The sequence below is a fragment of the Sinohyriopsis cumingii genome, chromosome 11 (genome assembly GCF_028554795.1).
Source record: "Sinohyriopsis cumingii isolate HCF-2022 chromosome 11, ASM2855479v2, whole genome shotgun sequence".
Lineage (NCBI taxonomy): Eukaryota > Metazoa > Mollusca > Bivalvia > Unionida > Unionidae > Sinohyriopsis > Sinohyriopsis cumingii.
Genome location: NC_142971.1, coordinates 89,768,162 through 89,794,171, shown reverse-complemented (window position 1 = coordinate 89,794,171; position 26,010 = coordinate 89,768,162). Strand labels below are relative to the sequence as shown.

The window sequence follows — 26,010 nt, the reverse complement described above, 5'->3', positions numbered from 1 at the left end:
CCTTTTTGTGAACCAAACCAAAACTGCTTTTTTTCCCTCTTTTCTAAAAAAAGTGTACAGGAAGTGAAAACAAATTTTACTTTTTCAACAAGCTTTTGAAATCTGTAATAGTCTGTAAAACAAATGAAATTATCTAGTCTGATTCGAATTTGGAAATATCATATCCATGGAAGTTTGAACTATTCTTAAAACCGATTCATAAGTAATTATGTCTACATCATAATATCATTATTAAAGCTAAGACCCTTTTAATCTATTGACTCTGGTGACTCAGCAATTTCCATTACTACACCAAACACTATTAATTCAATGAGGCACCAAGTGGCCAAGCAGTCTAAAGTGCTCTCTGTTCTGGAGCAATGCCATCTCATCTCTGTCTGTGTGGGTTTGAGTCTAGACTCAGCTATCATGGTTATGTGAGAAAGCCTGCCATTAGCTTCTTGTGGGTTGCAGTTCCTTGCAGGGGCTTTCCTGGGTTTTTCTTCCACCAGTTATACTGGCCACCATGTACAGCATATCCTGTGCTGAAATTGGCATTAAACCCAACAACAAGAACAACTAACAATTCAAAGAACAATCAGTGATGTTACCTTCATAAAAGAGCTTCTCAGTGTCAGTGACTGCCCTCTTCTTCTGGATTCCTATAGCCACCGTGTCTCCAAGGTTGATTGTGCCATGATAGGTTCCCTCTGGCTAAAAAAGTCCCAAAGAAATAAAATGATTTCATTTTATAAACGTCATTATTCCTCAATGACAAAAAAGTCTGACTTTCCACATTTTTGACAGAGTACTTTCATACTGCTCTCATACCTTGACTGTAGTGCATGATGATATAATTTTTAAAAGAGGGGTCCCTGGATCATTATTATGGGAAAAATATGTCAAGAAATAGGGACAGAACTCAAAGAAATATCATATATGACTTCTTCAGTTGATTCCAAACTTTAAAGTTAATCTTAATATGTTCTGGCATCACAAATATTCATATTTACCATGCATGGTACATAAAACTCAAATAATGAGGTACATATGTAATTCTCCATTTGAGAATATATCATATGAGTATTGACTCGTTTGATGTGTTAAAAAATTGAAAGTACAATTAAAAAGATGGTAATGGAATATTAACTCTTGCTTTACAGTGCAATGAAAAAACAATATGTGGAAAAAATTTAGAAAAATCCTAAAATATTCACAGATCAACACTAACACTTCACTTTCAATCAAATCATGTCAGGGATGATTCCAACAATAAAACTTTGAAGGCCCCATCCCAAGAATCAAAGTTTTTCATTGCAAAACAAGTATTTCAGGGAATTTTCAACACATAGACTTGTGGTCTGCAGCCTCCTAAACCTCAACACTCATAATTGTTGTTGCAATCTACTTTGAGATGTCCATTTATAGCAAATAAAACAATAATTACTATTATAAACCAAAATTACCAGTAACGATATAATTTTGATCTTGTTTTGTAGTGGTAGTAGAAATTGTTGTTGCTGAGTCTTTGATATATTTTTGTTTTTTATTTTATAACAAGTCCTTAATATGAAATAAAAAATTGTTTTCATCTAATGTTTATCTCTTTTTTCATCTAACATACTATAAATTAAGGCACTCGTACAATAACTGTTTGCTACTTACAGCTGTCATAGGAATAAAGTGCCCCATGATCAAATTGCACAATTACTTATTTTTACACTGAATTAAAGAACTTTGTTTTAAAGATAAAAATCTCTGCATCGTATTTACCATCAACAAATCAACAAATTAGAATACTGAACTCTATTTAAAACTACATTCCCTTTTTAATTTTGAAAAATCCATGATATAGAACATCCCATGAATCATGATTTAGTTCGACAGAAGTAGTTGAAAAGTGATTTAACATTTTTTGCTAGACCTTGGCAGATGAATCTCTGGTCATGTGCTGAATATAATCAATTCAAAGATGTGTCAACCATAACCATCGTGTACTGTTGCTATCCAAACAGCTAGTCAACAAATATATTCTAATTATGGGAGGAATATAAATCTAATATTACAAAAATGAAGAGATATCTGTTCTCCTGTAAAAAAAATTAAAATGCATGTATATTGGAGAATATTTAAACAAAATTGTCAGCGTGTGGATGTTTGCAGAAACCAGTGAATCTTTGGCAATAAGAATAATACATTCAGACTCCTGCAATTCACCAGGTACTTTAGTGACAGTCCTATTCAAGATGTGTAGAAAATAAGGAAAACAGAAACAAAAACTTACCATGAAATTATGTGGCACCAATCCCAGTTATGATGTAGTATACTTGCTGTGGATTGGGATATTTAAAAAAATAAATCTGGGGACACCAACAGAAATGGGGATCACTAGACAGCCTTAATTAACACAGCACAATCATCTCTGCATTTAATTTCCTATTCTTTAAATAGTTCACAATAAATAAAGGATAACATATAATTGTTCATCAAATTTTGAAAAAAGTTCAACAGACCTGCCAACTCTAACAAGACCTCAGTAAAGCTGCTGATTGTTCTTCCGTAATTGGACCAGTTTTCAGTAAGGTGTAACAAAATATCATGTACTGCTATTGCCAAGCTGGAAAACATGCAATTAAAAGTTGGGAAGTGTAATTAAAGACCGATACAGTAACAGTAAACATTGCATTAATTCAAAAGTTCGTAAAGTTTACTTAACCTTAATAACCTGCAGTATAGCTTCACAAACTGTAGTTCTATACCTAAGGAGCTCAAAAGCATATCTCTCAACCCATTGTAATCCCTAAAATTAAATTAAATTTCATGTGGGCTGTGGCAATGGCAATGGCAATGGCATTCCTGCCATGTGACATACTCAAATCAACACATGATATCCACTAAACATAAGTGTTCGCTTTTTCCCCAGGAATCTGAATATTCCCTTTTGTTCTTCTTCCCTATTAAAAGATTCTAAGACATTTATTGTCCCTTTCATCCTGACATGTCGCTTATTTTAAAATAAATAAGCAACAGCTTGATCAAGCAGATGTCTTGCATCACAAAATATGCACAGTGTAAAGTATCTGAGGTACACAGGTAAAGTTAGTCTAATTCCCTGACTACCGTATTTCATGTACTTTTTTTGTACCCTTTCATTTTTTGTACACAATCCAGTTATCAAAACAATAATTATTTAAATGTATCATAATTTCTTCATACATATTACTTTGTATTTTTCTGAAAGATCCATTATATTATCGGGCATAACATTTCTACTAAGAAGATTTACATTTGCAAAAAAGCTCGAAAATACCATATTGCCATTTGGTTTTACAAAAATTAATAATTGTTGGTGAGAAAATACAAAGATTGATTTGCATGAGCACCCACAGCATAGGTCGAAATCATACTGCAAATATATATATATATATATATATATATATATATATATATATATATATATATACCAACAAGTTTAATCATGCAAATGAAGCTGAAAATATGTCATAAGATTCTGCTCGAAACACTTAGTAAAGATTAGTTTTAGTTTCAGACTACTTGCTATACAAACTTTACTAGCCGTGACTGACTGAGTCTCCTGCAAAAACTATTGTGGGTGCACATATCCATAAGCTCTCTTATTATAATTACAACATCTACTGGTGTTTATAAACCAATTGGACAAAGGACTTCACAGAACAAACCTTTAAGTATTATTGTTAATTAGTTCTCCTTATTAAGTCCATCACCATAACAAAACACCATGTGCATTTTAAAACAAGTTCGGATGCTCTTTGAGGTTTTCTTATTTAACAAAAATGACATCTCAGTACATGCTAAAGTGAAGACCACAGACCACTTGTTAACCAGTCTTATTGTTTTATTATAATTATACAAACATAAAATATAAAAACCATGTCATTTTCCATCATAAATGTGAAAGTCACGGACTCCGTTAAATCGACTTGTATATATACATATACTATCTCTTAAGTGCTTGTTCTGTTTTGACTTGGATATAATTAACATTTTATTGCAAATCTATTCTATGATATACCCCAATACAAGCTTTATTGGTAAGTTCGAATAACAAGTAATGCACATGATCGCTCATCCTTATAACATCTGCTGTATAGACAATGGCTTCAATAGCACATTGACAGATTGTCATTTCCCTTTATAAAGAGAGCCCCATTTCCCTACTGGCAGCCTCGCTGATTTGACCTCTTCTGTCCATTCTTGCCCTCAATATGGTTTCAAATGGATAACCATAGCGCTAAACATGTTTAATTACCGTGTAAATAACACTGCTTTGCCATGTGGTAGTTGTGACAATGTACATCATAATTAATGCAAGAATGAATTGTTGATTTAGTGGTGTTTATTGATAATGGAATATAGTAGGGTCATAATACATGAGGATAATCATAATCGTCAGGTAACTGAAAATAGTCTTTTTTTCCTCTTTGCAAAAGCTACAAATTAAAAAAAACCTGAATAAATACAGTCTTGTACACTGACAAAATTTTGTTTCATATCTCTCTGTCTCTCTTACCCATGCATGTGCACTCATGCACATTAACTAAAACGTGATTTCAAGCTCTTTATTTTTTATAGCAATTTGATAATGAGATTATTGTTGCTGTAAAAATACAAGTTCCACTTAATTTCTTGACAATGTGGACTCATATCTTTACTTAAAATTTACCAATAAATAATACCCATAACTAATACATGTCCAAACCATCTTAATCATTTTGCCAACATTACACAACATAACAGCTACATATGCTCTAAATGCAGACGAGCTTGCACACTGAGACATAATCCACTCTCTTTCCCTCTCCCTCTCATTCACTAATAATAACAATCTTTATGAGTGCTTTTATTTTTATTGTAATTAGATTCTTGAGTTGAGAGCAGAATGAGACAGAAAATATGTTTACTTTGTACGTTTGTACCATAAGGTTGTCGAGTAGTGTGTGTTCCGTAGAACTTGTTCAGGTACAATTATTTTATTTTTTGTACATAGTACCACCAAATGATAATTATTTATTCTACATATATTTTGTACACTGAAATTAAAAATTATTTTGTCATGTATGAACATGAAATGCGATAATTCCACTGAATCTAATATGAAACCCAGACCCAAATCAAACACGGGCAAGCCAGTATCCTGATTATACAGCAAAGAATCATATTTCTGTAAGCTGTGCTTTTATTCCATGTTTCTGTATTTTAAGGTTAATTTCCACAAGACTTATGACAAAATCGTAAGGGTTGGCAGGTCTGGTTCAATATACAATATATTACCATTTATACTTGCTTATAACTTGGGTCCAACTGTAAAGAACACACAGTTGCATTATTTGCTGGTAGATCAGGTTATATGTTGTTTGCTACTAATGATTAATCCTCACATACTTACTATACTAAATAAGCAGCTTACATTTAGATCCAACTTATAAGCAAGTATTGACAATATATGCCCATTGCCACAAGTTGTGCCTCTGTGTGCATGTAGTTCTCACAAAGGTTCATTTACCAAGTAGAGTATATCCCCATCTTCTTGTATACATTCTAATGGTCTCTCACTGTCTGTCAAATTTGGGTACACTTTCTTGAACCAATCAATCTGTGTAAATCCTGGATACACACCTTTAATATAAAGAAAACATTATAGATTACATTAACTGTAGAGTTGTATTGTTTTTATTCTACTCTGAATGCATGGGTGCCTGTTGTTACATCTATTAAATTTGCTACTGAAACCTCTAACTGATTACAGAGCTCTCCAAATAAATTATATAGCTCTACAACTGAACTAGAGAGCTCTATATATCCACTAGCGAGCTCTATATATAAATTAGAGACATCTCTAAATCAATTATTGCCCACAATATTTTATTCAGATTTGTAAACCACGCTGCAATAGAATTAGAGACAACCTCTGTAATAGAATTAGAGACGACCTCTGCAATAGAATTAGAGATGACCTCTGCAATAGAATTAGAGACGACCTCTGTAATAGAATTAGAGACAACCTCTGTAATAGAAATAGAGACGACCTCTGTAATAGAATTAGAGATGATTTTTGTAATAGAATTAGAGACTTTTTTAATAGAATTAGAGACCTATATAATAGAAGAAACATATCCAATTCAATTGGAGAGCTCTATCACTATCTCTTAAGATATTAATTCTACAATCCTCAATGTTGTTGGTATATAATAATTCCTCCCTCCACATAGTAAGACTTTGTAAACAAGACAGGTAGCTCTAAAATGACACCAGAGTTTGTAAATCATTACTGGCTGAAGAATGAACCAATGAGCAGCAGAAATCTGAAAATCTAGCCAGACAGAGTGAAGTATTCTGGTGCAGATGATTCAGAGATACTATTCTTCAAAATATTTACTGGTCACTTGGAATAATTTTTGGCTGCTTACCAAATGGACAAACCAATGGTTTGCTTTCTAGCCAATGATCTGTCAGACATGTTGCAAGGTCTGTTGAGGAAATGTTTATAAAGCCTGGTGTGCAGCAGTTGCAGCTTGTACAACATCTGAAAAGCCAATGACATTAGATGTTGAAAACAATGACAGCTTGTACAACATCTGAAAAGCCAATGACGTTAGATGTTGAAAACAATGACAGCTTGTACAACATCTGAAAAGCTGATGAGTTTATATGTTGAAAACAATGACAGCTTGTACAACATCTAAAAAGCCAATGATGTTAGATGTTGAAAACAATGACAGCTTGTACAACATCTGAAAAGCTGATGAGATTAGATGTTGAAAACAATGACAGCTTGTACAACATCTGAAAAGCTGATGAGGTTAGATGTTGAATATAAAGAAAAGTATAAAGTCTACAGTAATATTTAAGTAGGGCTGTTGAAAATAACACAAGGTCAGTGATAAACAATTGATGGAATGCAGGCATTTTCTTGTGAATTCGAGCAATATACCTTGATATGGAAATAAAGAAAAGAAAACACAGCAGGAGTTACCAAAAAAATAAAACCATACTTGAGAAAATTAGGACTCGAAAGATGCAATGAAGCTGATATCATATATAAATGAAAAGGCAGAGGCCACAAAGCAACTAAAATTTACCAAACTATTTAAGAAAAAGATTGAAAAATATGACCAAGAAATTAAATAATCTGGAAGAATAATTGAACTGAAGAGGTCTATAATTCATTGGAAGACCTCTCTATACCATTGGAAGACCTCTCTATACCATTGGAAGACCTCTTTATACCATTGGAAGACTTCTCTATACCATTGGAAGACCTCTCTATATCACTGGAAGACCTCTCTATACCATTGGAAGACCTCTCTATACCATTGGAAGACTTCTCTATACCATTGGAAGACCTCTCTATATCACTGGAAGACCTCTTTAATTCATTTAAAGCATTTGTAGAACCTATGTTGAATTTGAGAGGTCTCTAATTCTATTAGAGAGTTCTATAATTGAATTAATGACTTATGATATTAATTTGTACAGCTCTCCAATTGAATTAGAGAAGTCAACAATTCAAGTATAGATATCAACCATTATTAATTGAGAGCAATCATGGAATTAGAAAAGTCTGGACAGCTCTTAAACAATTACAGAGCTCTACGCTGAATTCATATATGAATATGGCTGCCCATATGAATGGAAATGACTCTATATAATCATGTAACTTCGTTCACATTTAGGTTTTCCAATGTTTTGTATACTGCATGCTCTTTAACATAGTCCAATATAAACGGTTATATATTTTGTAGTTTCTCGTTTAGGTTCTCATTTTGAAATTCATCAGAAACACTACTAAAATACTTGCTGATTGAATCTCAATATCTTGCATAGAAGTCACTATATGACCATATATTCAACCTTGGTATGGTCATAGAAGTCACTGTATGACCATTATATTCAAACCTTGGTATGGTCAAAGAAGTCACTGTGTGACCATTATATTCAACACGGGTATGGTCATAAAAGTCACTGTGTGACCATTATATTCAACATGGGTATGGTCATAGAAGTCACTGTGTGACCATTATATTCAACCTTGGTATGGTCATAAAAGTCACTGTATGACCATTATATTCAAACCTTGGTATGGTCAAAGAAGTCACTGTGTGACCATTATATTCAACCTTGGTATGGTCATAAAAGTCACTGTATGACCATTATATTCAAACCTTGGTATGGTCAAAGAAGTCACTGTGTGACCATTATATTCAACCTTGGTATGGTCATAAAAGTCACTGTGTGACCATTATATTCAACATGGGTATGGTCATAGAAGTCACTGTGTGACCATTATATTCAACTTTGGTATGGTCATAGAAGTCACTGTGTGACCATTATATTCAACCTTGGTATGGTCATAAAAGTCACTGTGTGACCATTATATTCAACATGGGTATGGTCATAGAAGTCACTGTGTGACCATTATATTCAACTCTGGTATGGCCATAGAAGCCACTGTGTGACCATTACATTCAACATGGGTATGGTCATAGAAGTCACTGTGTGACCATTATATTCAACCTTGGTATGGTCATAAAAGTCACTGTGTGACCATTATATTTCAACATGCATATGGTCAAAGAAGTCACTGTATGACCATTATATTCAACTTAGAATTGAATTTTATTAAAAGTTTTTATCTAGTTTTCAAAAAGAATTATATCACATGTACTCACTTATAAGTCAAGTCCAACTCCAAAAAAAAAACACAGATGCTAATCTGCCATTTTATAATGCACTAGCAGGTCAAGGTTCACAATGTCTGTTCTACTCATTACGCCTGACAAAATGTATAGACCCAGATCTGCATAATGTGACAAAAGATCTGGGTCTGTGCTGTCTGCAGTTGGACCAGACTTATAAAAATGTATACACTGCAATAAAATCAGTATTCAGAACATCAATAGTAAATGAAAACATATATTGATAATAATCAATGGTGTACACTTGTACCAGATGACCTGTTCAAGTGAACATATATATGTCTGATTCAAAACAACTTCTGTCTGTAATGGTGCAACAGATGTGTGCAACATTAAGCATAGTATGAACAATCTGGCCAGAAATCCGAGAGTGAGCTCATGTAAATCACAATTAGCTATATTAGCATTTTAGACAATTCAGCCAATGAACTATTCTGACTAAAAATTGAAGTTAAAATTTAAGGAAAGAAAGATCATAATGTGTATGCTATAAATGTCAACAAATATCCAGATGAATAGTACTGGAACCATGGTTACATATTTGAATCCAGAATATCCAGATGAATAGTACCGGAGCCATGTTTACATATCTGAATCCAGAATATCCAGATGAATAGTACTGGAACCTTTTTTATATCTGAATCCAGAATATCCAGATGAATAGTACTGGAACCATTTGATATATCTGAATCCAGAATATCCAGATGAATAGTACTGGAGCCATGTTTACATACCTGAATCCAGAATATCCAGATGAATAGCACTGGAACCATGTTTACATATCTGAATCCAGAATATCCAGATGAAAAGCACTGGAACCATGTTTACATATCTGAATCCAGAATATCCAGATGAATAGTACCAGAACCATGTTTACATATCTGAATCCAGAATATCCAGATGAATAGTACCAGAACCATGTTTACATATCTGAATCCAGAATATCCAGATGAATGTTTCTGGAACCATGGTTAGATATGAACAGACTGAACATCCAGATGGATGGTTCTGGAATCATAGTTAGATAGTAACCATAATTATAATCCTTATAGATAGTTCTGGAACCATTTTAGATAATAGTAGCCAGATTATTCCGATGGATGGTACTGGAACCATCACCGGGTACCGTTATATATTAGCAACCATAATATTCAGATGGATGGTACTAGAACCATGGGTAGATAGTACAAGCTAAAACAACCAGATGGATGGTTCTGTAATCATGGTTACATATTAGTAACCATTATGTGCCATGTTAAGGTGGGATTATATGGACCCAAGAATATTGTTTATAAGAAATACTATGACTGATTTTTTGTTGATGATTTTATTTGATAATCCCTCACTCTGTATCAAAATTCATATTATTTTCTGTTTGATAATCCTCAAGTGTTGGAATAAAGTGATCAAATACTATTTGCTTGTGTCCTTTAAATCCTTAAAAAGCAATGCATTGTCTGTTCATCTGTATTCATCACTAAAGGAATGACACATACTGACATGATTTTTAAAGTTTTCTTTATAATTTTAAAGTTGGCACTATTAATATCAGGCTAGAGATATAAACGTTGCAAACTGAATGTTTTCAAACAACAGGAACTGGCACATAACCTAAAAATGATGAAGTTATGGACAGTTGGAACAAAGAATCTATAATACTTAAAGCGAATTAAGCAATAACAAATAATTACCACCAGGTGGTGTCCTTTGACTTGGATAAAGAAACCAACGTTTTTTGCCATAGATCACTCCATTCCAGGCATCTGCATGCTTATGAAAACTGACACCACTCCGAGAGCCACCCACAAAAAATATACTGTCATCAACACCATCCTACGAGTGAGAATATTTCAGCACAATTAAAAAGATTGAGAGGAAAATAAACATACAGTATCGCAAAGTACAAAAATGGATATAACAATAATAATAATAATAAAAATAATAATAATAATGATAATAATTTGGTTTTATTTATAGAGGGTAACAAAATAAGTTATGTGGAATTTATCAACCTTGTTGCCCCCTATTATTTACATGACTGCTCAGACTCATTAAACACCTCTCTCTATCTCTCTTTCATGCATTTTCTCTGGCATGAAGTGGTATCATATTTCCCAGTAAAATACAATTCATTTAGATTTTATTTATAAGTGACCACAATATGTTTTGTAACAACATTTTTTTAACAATACAATTAGGCAACAGCAATTTAGATGTGTTCATGCATGTATAGAAATGGGATAAAAACATAGCTATAACACAATGACCAGGATCCACAAAGTGCTATGTCCAATGAAGTCAGTTAAGTGACGACAATATTACATGTGTATCCTTTTAGCTATACAGGACATGGGGGGGGGGGGGCAAAATTATTAACTTCTGTGATGCAGTTACCAACTTGATGCATATTAACCACAAATATTTGAACAATTTATTAAATAATTATTATTCATTTTCTTGTGGCTGAGAACCACACATTACATGTAAAAGAATATTGGCAACTGAACTGTAAATATTATAAGTATGTGTACCTACCAGTTGATCTCATTGTATTCATACAAGTAATTGCACTGAAAATGTTGATAAAAAGCATAATTTCTGTAATTTTTCAAAAGCTAAGTAGGGCGATTAAATTAAAAAAATTGGGAGATTGGGACTCGAAATTGGAAAGTTTTCATGTGGCATTTTTTAAGCAATGGTTTCAATAAATATTGACCAATCTTTCAGGTACAATAGGCGTGAAATTCTCAAAGGAGGCACCAGGGATGCCCATAGCAACTATTCAGGTAGGCCGGTTTGGAAAACATGTAGTGGTCAGCCATTATATTTTAAGAATGTTGGCCTAATAATGTTTAAAGGTGAAATCGAAGGGGGATGAAGCACCTATGGGACTTGCTGTTCTCCCTGTGGTACATCTTGTTTTGCCACAGGATATGCCCCTTTTTCATAGTATGGTCAGCTGTGGTTAAACTGCACAATAGCTAAAGGATAGACTTATATACATAAGTAATAATGTCAGTGTGATTATTAACAGTTAATCCGTAACAATGCATTTATCTTGTGAAAAGGACTGTCCCTCTGACAGACTTCAAATAAACCATATTCTACAGTGTCTGTGTATGTAAGCACCAGCAATTGATTGGCAAATAAACGATGCCCTATTTTGTTGTAATTTACGATGCCTATCACTTCATTTTAACAGTTCAAATTTGCAGCCACAAGTTAGTATACATGTGGCAACTATTAATCCCACATTTAATATCCCACCTCATTTCCTAAAGATCAGCTCATAAGGCATATAACACTGTTTACTAAAGAAACTATGTATTCTGAATTAGATCTTTTGGGGAACATATCGTGCAAGGTATATTGTTTTTCATTCCTTCTTTTAAGTTAATCATGGTAATTAAGGTTTATATATATGGTACAAGCATGTCAGGCGTTTATTTGTATAAGTATCTTTGGTGGGAATGGAGATGCTATTTTGCTTGTTGCGAAAATTACACAGCATTCACAGTGATCATTTACTGGATTGAAACTAATTGGTGACAATTTTATTGTTGTGGTTTATTTTTTTACCACAGTATTGTTGTACAGGTTAAAAAATTTCTTAAATTTACACGAATAATGTTCAAATATAACAGTCTATTTACTGAAGAAAAAAAACACTTTGTAGTGTGATATTAATTGTTTCATAACAACAATATTCACAGGTGATAAAATAGAACATGGCTTCTGTGGATTGCACATGGTATATCTATTTGTGTGGGATTTTGTTTGGAGAAATGAAAATAGACATAATGTAATAATCAGGAGTTTTCTGCAAAAAATCAGGAGATATTATGAGCTCGGGAGGTCGACATGGAATGACTCCAAAAAGCAGGATTTTTTTTTCTCCTAGTGTGAGAGGTGACAGGTATGAATTTTTCCACGAGAATCTGCTTTAATCCAGATACTTAATTTTTCTTGCTAATACAAACTTATCAAACATGTCATGGAATCGTGTGTACTTAATGTCAATGCTTTCTATATGAATGAAAATATACTCATCTTCCATTACTGCATGTAGCAATACCCAAGGGTGGTTTATTTATGTCTTTAGCTAATTCAAAATATTGAGTTCGGTTCACCCAATGCTGCATGAGGAAGTGCTTGCAGGTGAGAAAGCTGATTCCCTTATGTTTTCTGGAAATGGATTTCACCATAACCATGGTACTAATAGAGTACAGTCTGACTATTATCACACTTGTTTTGTCAGGAAACTGTTGAATTTACTAATAATAATAATAATAATAGTAATAAATAATAGTAATAACAATAATGACTTTATTTAATGAGGGTAATACAATTAGCTAAAGAACTAATCTACCTTGTGACCCTCATATAAAGGAATTTATCTATATTCAAATGCAGACATATACACAAACACACACATATCTATACATACTAGCATGTACACGAATTGACACAATATATTTACTTTCTTTCTTTTCACAAGATGGATACTAACCCATACATACTGAACCCACATAGTCAATGTAATGTGCAATTAGTGACAAAATATACAAGTAGTATATTTAATGACGCCCAAAGGCATTCATGAATACAAATGTATGTACAGTTGTTTCAATTCTCATTTTAACTACATCTCCGAAGCCACCAGATATACTGGGTTTGGAAGAAGGAAATAGAGTGGGCATTTCTAATGAACTAGAACACTATTCCAAAGCAAAGTTCCAGAGTATTGGAAACTTTTTCAGAATAATTCCTTATCTGGTTTGAGATTTTTATACTGTTTGGTAGACATGGATCGCAAGTGGGGAGTATTACCAGGTAGCCTATACTGGAATAGTGATTGTAAATATTCAGGAGCACTATTATTGGATATCCAGTACATTAATTTGGCATTTCTCAAACAGATTTATTCTTTAATAGGTAATATTTTTAACTTACCAGATAAATTGTCCTTGCTTTCTTTTTGGACTGATATTAGCCCAAATGCTCTTTTATGAAGATGTGCTAGCATTGCTGTGTTTTTATCATTTGAATTACCCCATACTATAATATAGTCTAAGTAGGGTTGTATGTAACAGTTATAAAATAGTGTTCTGTGCCTTTCAGGGAGAAAATGTCTTATCCTACTGAGAAATCATAAATTTGAATTGACATTTTTACTGATATATTTGATATGTTCAGTCCATGATAGGTTTTTATCTACCACAAAGGGGCCCCCAAGGTGGCTGTTAGTACCATATTTATAAGTCATTCATATGACTTGGCCAGGGATTGAACCCATGACCTTCTGCATCCAAGGCGGACGTTCTAACCACAAGGCCACCAGTGGTTAATGCGTGGATGAAGTTTGGGAGTAAATAATAATTTGATTTCAGGGGAAAAGACTAATCTCCATAAAACAGTTGAGTCTATCTCTAAAACACAAAGAATAAGGTATCTTCATTGAAACTTATGTTTATAACTATAAACAATGACTTCACAACAGCAGAGCAAAAACTGGGAGTAGCATAACTGATTATGGCATGACTAAAACTACTCCCTAACAATATGTGTGATAAGCTTGATTCAAGCGATGTGTATGATGGCTGATTGAGCTGACATTGGTAGTTTATTGTTCTCCCCTAAATAGGTATGTAGACAACTTTTAAGAAGCTAATGTCTCTCAATAATATGCATGAAGCAATCATATTTCTTTTTTCTTTTCCTTGAAGAATAGAAAATATCTTGCCAAATTATGAAATAAAGTTCTTGTCTATTTTGGCACTAAAACTTTGTAGTACTTCATGCATGCACCTGGTTAAATTACTGTAAAATTTCTGGAGCCATGCATGATCGTGCAGTATCCAAGTCTGTGTTTTAATGAGCAATGTTATAGCAGGGTTTCATCAAAATCATTTTTTAAAGCTCTTTTTGTTTGGTTTTGGAAAACTATCAGGCAGATGACTTAATTTTCATCTTAAGGAAGCATTTATCATTAAAATATTCTCAAGAAATAGGCATTTTATTAATAGATCTGTTCAGGTTTAGCAATTTGTTAATTTTTCATACAGCATGTATATGTTTGGATATATACTGTAAAGCAAGCTAGCTGTAGTATTGCTAATATACTGCAGTTGGTTTAACTTCCTCTAGTACTGCTTGTATACTGCACCTGAATAACATACTCTAGTACTGCTTGTATACTGCAGCTGGCATAACATCTCTAGTACCTGTACTACTTGTATACTACAGCTGGTTTAACTTCCTCTAGTACTGCTTGTATACTGCACCTGAATAACATACTCTAGTACTGCTTGTATACTGCAGCTGGCACATCTCTAGTACCTGTACTACTTGTATACTGCAGCTGGTTTAACTTCCTCTAGTACTGCTTGTATACTGCACCTGAATAACATACTCTAGTACTGCTTGTATACTGCAGCTGGCATAACATCTCTAGTACCTGTACTATTTGTATACTGCAGCTGGTTTAACTTCCTCTAGTACTGCTTGTATACTGCACCTGAATAACATCCTCTAGTACTGCTTGTATACTGCACCTGAATAACATATTCTAGTACTGCTTGTATACTCCAGCTGGAGTAACACTCTCTAGTACTGCTTGTATACTGCAGCTGAATAACATACTCTAGTACTGCTTGTATACTGCACCTGAATAACATATTCTAGTACTGCTTGTATACTCCAGCTGGAGTAACATTCTCTAGTACTGCTTGTATACTGCAGCTGAATAACATACTCTAGTGCTGCTTGTATACTGCACCTGAATAACATACTCTAGTACTGCTTGTATACTCCTGCTGGAGTAACATTCTCTAGTACTGCTTGTATACTGTAGCTGAATAACATACTCAAGTACTGCTTGTATAGTGCAGCTGGAATAGCATCCTCTAGTACTGCTTGTATACTCCAGCTGGAGTAACATACTCTAGTATTGCTTGTATAGTGCAGCTGGAATAGCATCCTCTAGTACTGCTTGTATACTCCTGCTGGAGTAACATTCTCTAGTACTGCTTGTATACTGCAGATGGCATAACATACTCTAGTACTGCTTGCATACTTCAGCTGGAGTAACATCCTCTAGTATTGCTTGTACACTGCAGCTGGAGTAACATTCTTTAGTACTGCTTTTATATTGCAGCTGGAATAACATCCTCTAGTACTGTTTGTATACTGCAGCTGGAGTAACATCCTCTAGTACTACTTGTATATTGCAGCTGAAGTAACATCCTCTAGTACTGCTTGTATATTGCAGCTGGCATAACATCTCTAGTACTGCTTGTACACTGCAGCTGGGATAACATATTCTAGTACTGCTAATATACTGCAGCTGGAGTAACGTCCTCTAGTACTGCTTGTATATTGCAGCTGGAATAACATCCTCTAGTACTGCTTGTATACTGCAGCTGGAGTAACATCCTCTAGTACTACTTGTATATTACAGCTGGAGTAACATCCTCTAGTACATGCATCAATGTGCATGATGAAGGGAGGGGCAATAAGGGGTAAGGTGCAGACCTTTCTTATTCATGTAAAATTAGAAAAAGTTGTAAACAATAAGTATTCTTTACTATAAATTAAAAAAAACATCAACTATACCATGGTGCTCCAACATCTTCAACACCATGGGAAACCCAAAATGTAAAATTCAATGGGCCATACATAATATATATTACAATAATTATACTATAATTATAGAACTTACATTTTGTATAATCACGAGCTGCAAAAAAAATACACACAGGCCTATAGCTTGACCATGCCGAATTATACTATCAAATTACAGTACATGTATATCATTGTAAAAAAAATTAATAAAATATAAGGAAGTGACATGGCTCTTTTTCATGATTATTTGTCTTATCTCCAGTTTCACAGCAACTTTTCTGTATATTTATCGATGCAATACTTGCAGAGTACATATATAACCTCACATTAACTATTCATTCCAGATCAAATTGAGGCTGACCACGGTATTGTTTATTGGGTAATATGGCACATTTTTATAAACAATATTGGCACTGATTTTGTATAAAAAAACACTAAATGAACAAACTAAATGCTTTCCTGGAAGAGCTATTGTATTGTTAGAAAAAAAGGGAGTAAATGAATGTGCTTATACGACATTTCTTTCCTCATTTACAAATAGGTTAAGTGTTATTGAATTCTTGTACTTTGCAACTTTTCTTTCCTTATTTTCAAGCTGTGAAAATCAATGTTTTTCAAGGTTATACAACCAGTGTAAATCCCATGAATATTTGTGTGAACTGTTAGGGCTTTTAGTTGCCTTGGGTTTATTTTTATTTTTAAAAAACTGGAAAGGGTCTAATAGGCATGCCTTTTAATGGGGTAGGCAGGGTGACCCTCTATATCATTTAAGCTGGAATACCGTACAGAAAATTTATTTGTCCTCCAGATTTGTGTTTCATTACCTTACATTATTTTGCACTGGTCAAAAGGACAAGAACCATTAGCATTAGAACAGAGGCCAAGTGCTAATTATAACAAACTATATATTTTAAGCTATCATAATTGTGTTTATTATTATGATTTTAGTGGACTTCTGTGAGTAAAATCTTGCCAAGCAAAGGGTTATTGATTCATAATACATAACTGTATCAAGCACTGTAATGAATTATCAAGAGAATTTGATCCTGCTGCTACGAGAGAATGAAATCTTTGATGTAACCTACATGAATACTAATACAGCTCTCTGTCATCATAATATGGTAGTTGGGCTCTATAAATGCTGACCATGTTACAGTGACAGCTGCATTATGTCATAAACAGCAATCTACTGAAAACAGCATCATACTGCTAACAGTGGTATAGAAAGAACTACTGGCATCAAGTTTTTTAAAATAATGTTGTTTTGGAAAAGGAAATAAAGATATAACACTAAGCTTCATCTCGTCTTCCTTCAATGCATATTGTTATACAATGGTATGATTTTGGTTATGGGGTCTGTTTTGTTACTGCATTATATCCAGAATCATGTTATAATGAAGTACGTTATAATGAGGTACACTTGAACTGGTGTACAAACCTGAATTTTGAAGTATTCTGGCGGTTTTAAAGTCTTTGGTAAACTTGAGTCATTATAAAATTCTCGATCAAACACATAGCTGCAAAAATAAATATAGGTACATGTGCTTTAGTCACTCACAAATTTTTATTTTAACAAATGTCATTCTTAAACTAAAAATATATGGAATAAAGTACAGAATGATTTCTACTAAAGATCAGATAATTTTTATTTATATATGAAAGATAATGATACACCAACTGTATAAGTACACTGTAAATGAACAAATTAATTAAGATATATTTCTATGGCTCACCACAGCTAATCCCAACTACTTTTGTAGTAAGTAGAACAAACGACATAGACCCTGATCTGTAGGCACATTATGTTACAGCAGATCAGGATATATGTTTGCAGTTGGATTTGACTTAATGGTGAGTATTGATGATATTTGCTAAAACCACATACCTTGATAAGCTCAGATCCAATGTATTGCTATCTTACATAGTTATAGCTTCTTGGATGAATGGATATTAATTAGTATGTCATTTAAAATATACAAACAGACCATATCATACTGCCATTGGCTGCAAAGATAATTTATATTAGAAATGATAATCCCTTTAATATTATTTACTCAAATAAATGTCAAAACACTGTCAAGTAAAATAAACACCATTATGAACAGTCATCTCCAAAGAACCTGTAACTCTTTTATGCATCACGTCATGTTGTTAATCAGTGGTGACCTGGATCACAATGCAAAGTCTAAGATTCTGGCACAAATATATAGCCACTTATGATTACAATACATGTATAATTGAGAACAAAAGTGATAATGTTCACAAGGAACAAAAAAATACATTCTGCAACCAAAAAAGGGGAAGATGTTGTAAATAAAAGTCCTGGAATGATGTAAAATACACCTCTCATGAGAGAAGACTGTCAAGGTGTGGCACCGTCATAAAATCACTTTAGGGAAAAGAGTCTACCAGGTGACAGACTGCATGATGGATTTTTTTGTGATTGGCAAGAAACACTAAACCCTCCACTTTGAGAAGTAAAATGTTCTACTGAAAGTATAAAACAAATTCTGAATCAAATTCCATGCAGTAAGAGTCTGCATGAACCTTGTATGTTTAATAATGGGAGAAAAGTCCATTACTGGACCCTGGACACCCTTTAAAAATCCCTGGTATGATTAATTTTTGTTGGAAGTTATTTTTTGGCAATATTTTCATAAATTTTAACAAATACCACTAACTCCTACAACCCATTTTAGACTTTACACTAAACACTTACAATGGTTCTCCAAGTGAGTCCTGCTCCTTCATATACTTGTCAACATACTGAGAAAAGGAGGTTGCCATTTCCCCTCTTCCTCCAAGCCTCACTATCTCCAAAGAGTTGCCTGAGAGGACTGACCACTCCCCATACTCTCTTTTTAAACTTTTCACAGTCCATTTCTCTGGATCTGTCCAATTTTTGGCACCATTCTTAAATTTTACAATCAAGGGCTTCTTAAACCTGTATGTTGTTTCAAATTCCTTCATGGACAGTTCATCTGCATTATGAACATCGATGCTGCAAATTTCTGATCCAAATTCCTGAAGTGTTTTATCATCTGCTAATCTCCAACCTCCCCGTTTTGATGGCTTTCCTGCAACTTTTGCTCCTGATGACTCATTGCCCTGAACCCTTTTTGTGCTACTTTTAAAAATCTTTAATACATCCGGACCATTGAAATAAACTATAATAACTGCAACTAAAACAATCAAAAATCCAAAACTGATGAATTTGATGTCAATTGTGAGAAAATTCTTTTTATTTTCCTTGTTAAAGGGTGCTGAAGGATTCTTGCCACCCCTTGATGCAGTTGAACTCTTCGCTTGATGCTTTACTTTCATTCTTTGTCATAGCTCAGCATCTGAAAAAATATATCAACATCTCGATACAACAAAACAACAAGGAACTGTTAACAATATTAATATATCACTACACGAGTTTGTATAATTCCTGTATATACTCACTTATAAGTCAAGACAAACTGCAAACAACTAAGATCTTGATCTGCTATAGCATAATGCAACTGCAGATTGCTGTCTATGTTGTTTGTTCTACTGATTACTCCCAATAAACTGCACAGACCCAGGTCTGCTGGCTCATTAAGCAACTTCAGATCTTGGTCTGTGGAGTCTGCAGTTGGACTCAACTTATAAGTAAATATAGACAGTATTTGATTGAACACATACAAATTTGTAAGAACTTTTAAGCTATAACTAATGGCATGTGCTTATACATGGATGCTTCAATAATAATTATTTCAATGAGATCACTGAAACATCTGCTAAAATGTACTTTTGCTTTACTCACAAAATTTGCTGCAACAGGGTTGCCTGGAAGTATATTAAACCTTCAGCTTGCTGACTGGAAAACTGAATTTGCCCATGGAAGATCTGAACTTGACCCAAAATATGACGTGATATAATAACAAAACTTTGGAATTAAGATAAAATATAATATAGGATGCATTCTAGCAACTGTGCTATATTTATTTTACAAATAAACATCTTTTTTTTTCTATTTATCTGTTTTTTGCACATTAGAAACTTATGCTAATAATTAAAGTTATCAAACAAAAAATCTAATAGTACATGTAAACACATAAGAAGATGAGAAAAGATGGGGTTGAATTGACAAGACAGTTATAGTACTCTCACACCAATCTGTTTGCTCGTACCCCTACCAGTTTTAAAAACAGAAGGCATCAAGGATATAAAACATTGTAAACTAGTAAGCATTTTGAATCAAATGGGAGTTTCTTTGGCAACATGGTCACCATATTTGCATGGTTCAGTCTGTGTTTCCAAGCCAAAGATATGATGTAATTCACTGTTTTTAATAATCTCAATAATTCCGTACATTTTTTAGTTACATCTCTTTTAACACATGTATGCAACAGTTCCTCCCGTTTACATATTCAGTTTGTTTTAGATATATTATAATAATACATTACAAATATTGGATGCACAGTTTTTACAAAATGGACTATTCTATAAACCAGAAAAGGACAGTGAGTAGTCTGGCTGCTTGTTAACATTGGAAGCTTCTGATGCTAATATATACAGTGTTATGGACCCCTTGGCAACAATCAGGTTAGAAATTATAAATCTAGTAATGAAATGACCAAGTTTTGTGCATTGTTTATAAACTTGATGCTTTTCATTTTTAAAAGTGGTACGGGGGTACTAACGCTGTTCTGTCTGCTTCTCCAGGAATAATGAAGGCTGTGGTGGCCATATTCAATATCTAAACAGCACCATTTTCATTTAAGACCACTAGACCATGGAAATGGTGTGTGTAAAATTTCATGGCAATCCTCCAAATCATGTGTGTCCAACCTTTCTTGATTTTGGACCAAAACAGATAAAATGCTCTAGGTTATGGGCTGCATGAGCAAGAACTATTGCTGTTCACTAATAAAATGTATTAATTAAGTGCATATTTTCAAAAGGACTGCCCACATAGATAGCCACAGGTAGTATAATGTGAAGGATTGGGCCACAAGTGGCCTGTGGGACATGGTTCGCTCTAAACAGTCATGGAGGAGAAGTAATTACAGGCTTGAGGCAAGAGATGGATGGACGTAAAACAACGAACAATATATTATATAAGCACTTCTGGACTAGGAGAGCTAATCAAGCACAAAACAATAGAAAAGCATTAATATACTCAGAAAAATATATACAACTGAAAGAAAAATTTACTAAATGAGCCCTGTTTTCATGATCTTTTTAAGTGTTAGTAATTGTATTATTTTTAAATTGGCAGTGCAAGAAAGTGTTAACATTATTTCGTTCGATTTGCATACAGAACTATGCCATTATCTCACATAAAGTCAAGGTTTTGCCTCCTTAACTGCAGTTTTTAATTGTTCAATGTACCTGTGACGTAATGAGAAATATATTTTAAACAACTGTAGAAGTCACATTTACACTGAAAACTAAACTTCATATCATTTCACATTGTCCAGATCAGAATGCAATATGGTCCAAATAAGCTTGGTCTAAAATTAGCCTGCTCTCATATGGTCCAAATAAGCTTGGTCCAAAATTAACCTACACTCATATGGTCCAAATAAGCTTGGTCCAAAATTAACCTGCACCCATATGGTCTGCTGCCTCATAATTGGACTTTATTACCTTTAATATTCCAAATGTTTGGTTTATTATGTTCACAAGTATAGCACATACAAATTAAACTTTCAACAATGGTTTTGTAACTTTTATCTTTAACCCTGAAAATTTCATTAAATGAGTCTGAATACTGTTATGGGGCAAACAACAGTAAATTCATTTTCAACATAATTTTGGTATTTATGATAAAGGGAGACAACTGAAACACAAAAATTATTAAGATCTCATGTCTAAATTTTTTTTTATATAATGATGCTGCTACATTATCACCTCACATTGTCATCTGTTACAGGTATGCATAATAATCAAACATTCGCACCCGTACTCAAAAGACTATAATTTGTTCTGCACAGCATTGCAAAGGAAATCCAAACCTGTTTCTCTGTGAATTTTCATGTCAGCATCTTGAAATGCTACTAAAGTTACCAAATTCATTTCATGCATGAATGTTTTAAACACGATTCATACTGACACACCATTAATTAAATAGATGCTGAGAAAGAGTGCTTTGTGTAATCTGCCATATTCATCCTGGAGATTTGTAAGAATCAAATTTTGATACAACAGAGGTCGTATGGGAACAGCTGCATGCCACATGTAAACAAACATCATCCACATCATCTTTAATTAGAATTCTTCTTTCAACAAAACATGTCAGTGACCAAAGAAATATTTTCAATGCAATCAGCATAATAATCTTTACAATAATAGAATTTTTTCCTGATGAACTATTTCAGGAGTTCCAGATGGTATCTTAAGCTGTATTTTAAAGGATTGCTCAATAGTTTGACCTCAGTTTATTATGTGATATTGTAAAAGGTAAAACATGTATTTATCCATCCATCTATCTGAATCCATAGATTTATTTTCAACACCCATATTTAAGTGTCCCAATTTTTTTTTAAAAGTCCACTGTTATCAATGGCTGCCTTTATTTATAGTTATGATCAAACAATAAATTCAATTTCATTTTTAAGCAAAGTAAATCATTCTCTTTATAAAAAATAAAACAAAAACATGAAAGTTAAAAGCTGTACCTCCAATTTCAATTGTGAACGTCCATTGGTTAACTGGAGAATGATGTCTCAGATGACAATTTTGTCTATTTCTTTGTGTTGATGGGAGAAAAACAAAAACTACTTTTTGGCTAAGTCAAAATTATTGGCACTATCAGGGTTTAATGGTTAAATGGTTTTCTATGTTCACCTTTACTCTATGAATAAGAGACCAGTAAAACACTGCATGGCATACTTTGTCCTACATTGATTATGAAAGTTTTCTATCACTTGCTACATGTATAACTGATTCTAAATAAAAATGATTAGACTGGATGTCCAACTTGGTCATTTTATGATTTCCAAACATCTATTCTTTACTAGTAGAATGAAACTCCCTTTGAATTCATATAATGCTAAAAGGAACTTAACAGTTTTATCTCTGCTATAAATGTCTGATATTCTGTATTTATACTCGGTGCAATATTGTTTTCAAACATGTAACCTGCGCTGCTTACTAACATCGGCAGCATGTCAGATTTATTACATATCAATTGATGCATTATCTTTATTAAAAAAAGATTTATTACAATGTAAGGTTATGTATTACTGTATTAAATGAATATTACACCTCGGTCAAAAGCCAACTCTGTTATTATGTGCTACATTGAATGTGTTTCAAGTTTTGAAGGAAGTACACTGTTTATAATCCTCAGATGTTTCATTTTTTAAATTTGCTTTAGCAGAGCATAATTAATACCCTTTTCTAAACTAAAATTAGTTGTATGTGTGTCTTTGTGGCAAAATCCTCCTTTATGAATATTTTCCCTCTATTGTCACAAGTAACTAACTCCTTTCCCAAAGACCACAATTTTATCAGGTCATATACCATGATCTAAATGTATCTAAAAATGAACATGTTATTCTGTTAAAGTTTCTGTTAAATTTTACATATACTGTATAGAAACTTTGATACAGCAAGCATTAACTCACCAGTTTAATCCATCATCAATAAATATTGCACTACTTTTGGATATTTATTAAATAAGCTGTGTTGTACTGCCACACCATTAGTTTACAGATAGGTTAATTCCCTGCTTTTATGTCATAAAGGATGCAAACATTTTGATTAAAAGTATAAAAAAATTAACCTAATTAAGGAATTAGCTTGATGCTTTTCATTTAGACTCCTTCTCATTTCATCATTAAGAATCTTGACCATGCATCACAGCATTTGCCAATGGCACTCGTCACAAATCGCAGGTGTTAGCGTCAATGTGCTACCACAGCTAAACTGATTCTACAGACAATATATTGTTAGTGGGCTATCCATAGACAGCCTCAAGCAACATTGATTACCACCCCCTTTTATAGTGCTGTTTGATGACTTCCAATGTGCTGATAGTACTATTACAAAAGACAAAAACATGATACTTTCACACAAACATTGGTATGTGCCAACATATCGGAGTTAAAGTGAGTTGAAGATTTCAGTCTTGTCAGTTCACTAGTGAACATAAATATTAGACAGAGTGGCCTTTATTGATGTTAAACTTAGTATTTTTCTATTATGTATTATGCACTAAAAATGTCATGACTATTTACTGTATGATGAGGTGACCAGCTTCATCTTTTACTGACCCAACAAGCACAATGCAGAATAAAGGTCATTAAACATTTTAATTTGGTCTGGAAAGCAAAACACAAAATCATGTAAAAGAAATTTAAATAGATTTACTAGTAACTATTTTCTGATAGCTCAAGCCAGATAGGATAGGATTTCTAGCAAAATCTGTGCAACCATACCAAATGATAATTTACTTATAAGGTATGTTACCATCCCTGCATTAAGAAACATGTCATAAAGTCACAGTGTGCTAAGGGCTGGTCACATTAGCCGAGTAATCAAGGTTGTGACATAGGAATGATTTCACATCCGATGATGAAATGAAGTCATCCCAAGGACTCAACAAATTCTGGTACTATAGTCTTTAACAACAGATGACACTAATCTTGAATTAAGATAACATTTTCATTGAGAATCATTGCTTCTTGGAACAAATTACTGGTACCTGAAACAGGTTTCAAATGTAGTGATTCAAACCCTGACTGAATTCTCTCCAGACTGTTACCAATGTATACACAGTCCAACATTCCTATATTTTTGGATATAAATATGAAAACAAGCACACAAAAAGTTATGAAAACAATGGATGACCATGGATCTAACAGGTTATCAAGTAAGTGTTGCGAGTTTAAATACCAACAGAGTGACATCAGGTTCTAAAGTATGGAGTTGTCCTTTTCTTGAAACCTTCCTTTGTGCAGGTCTTCTTTGGAAACATGCACTATAGCATGCTCTTAACAAATAACAAAACATCCACATTCATAGCCAAACTGGCAAGTATTACTAAAAAAATGAACCAGCCAGGAAAAACTGTACTATAACTGGGTCAATGAAACCTTCATTTTATATTTGCTAAAGAAATCCATATTTAACCATAACATGTTTATGAACTGAACATACAAAAACATGTTCTGATGAGCCAATTTTTTTTACAAAGTATCATTATGATCCTAATTTTAAACTTAACTGTCTCTTTCACAAATATACAAGCTAGTACCTGTCACTGTTCCAGTGCTGATTTATTGTTCAGCTGAATTAGTTTACATTATTTTCTCTGTGAAAAATAACTTCAAAAGGCGAATAGCAAACTTTAAAGCTGATATCATGAGGGCAAAGTACAGTACACATTAAAGGATTTACTAACTTTGTTACTAGTTTTCATTATCATTGTATCAATTAGACTAAATTCTGTAATACCTCATCTTAATGCTAAATTACTATACTATCTATTAAATACTTCTGTAAAGGATACCATGGAAACGTATGGCCTCAAAATTAGGTAACTGCATGGGGATGTTGATTTTGAAATGAAATATGTCCTATATAAAAATTAAAAAATAATTTAAAATTCATTTTAATATCTGATTTGTCTGATCAGCAATAAAATCTATATTTCAGTACCAAAAAAAAGAAAGATTTGCTGCCAGAAGTGTAT

General features: G+C 33.3%; 1 protein-coding gene across 4 annotated transcripts in view; it reads right to left on the bottom strand.

The window, feature by feature from the left end:
* LOC149788952 (uncharacterized) overlaps positions 1-26,010 on the bottom strand; it is a 51,814-nt gene that overhangs the window by 23,953 nt on the left and 1,851 nt on the right. For all 4 annotated transcript variants that reach the window (XM_089975102.1, XM_089975101.1, XM_089975100.1 and 1 more), the window contains exons 2-6: positions 19,060-19,684; positions 17,779-17,857; positions 10,409-10,550; positions 5,525-5,637; positions 591-693 (exon numbers count right to left, since the gene is read on the bottom strand). In XM_089975102.1, coding sequence (XP_089831228.1) covers positions 591-693; positions 5,525-5,637; positions 10,409-10,550; positions 17,779-17,857; positions 19,060-19,664 — 1,042 coding nt within the window. In that variant the 5' untranslated portion in view covers positions 19,665-19,684. The remainder of the gene's footprint in view (positions 1-590; positions 694-5,524; positions 5,638-10,408; positions 10,551-17,778; positions 17,858-19,059; positions 19,685-26,010) is intronic.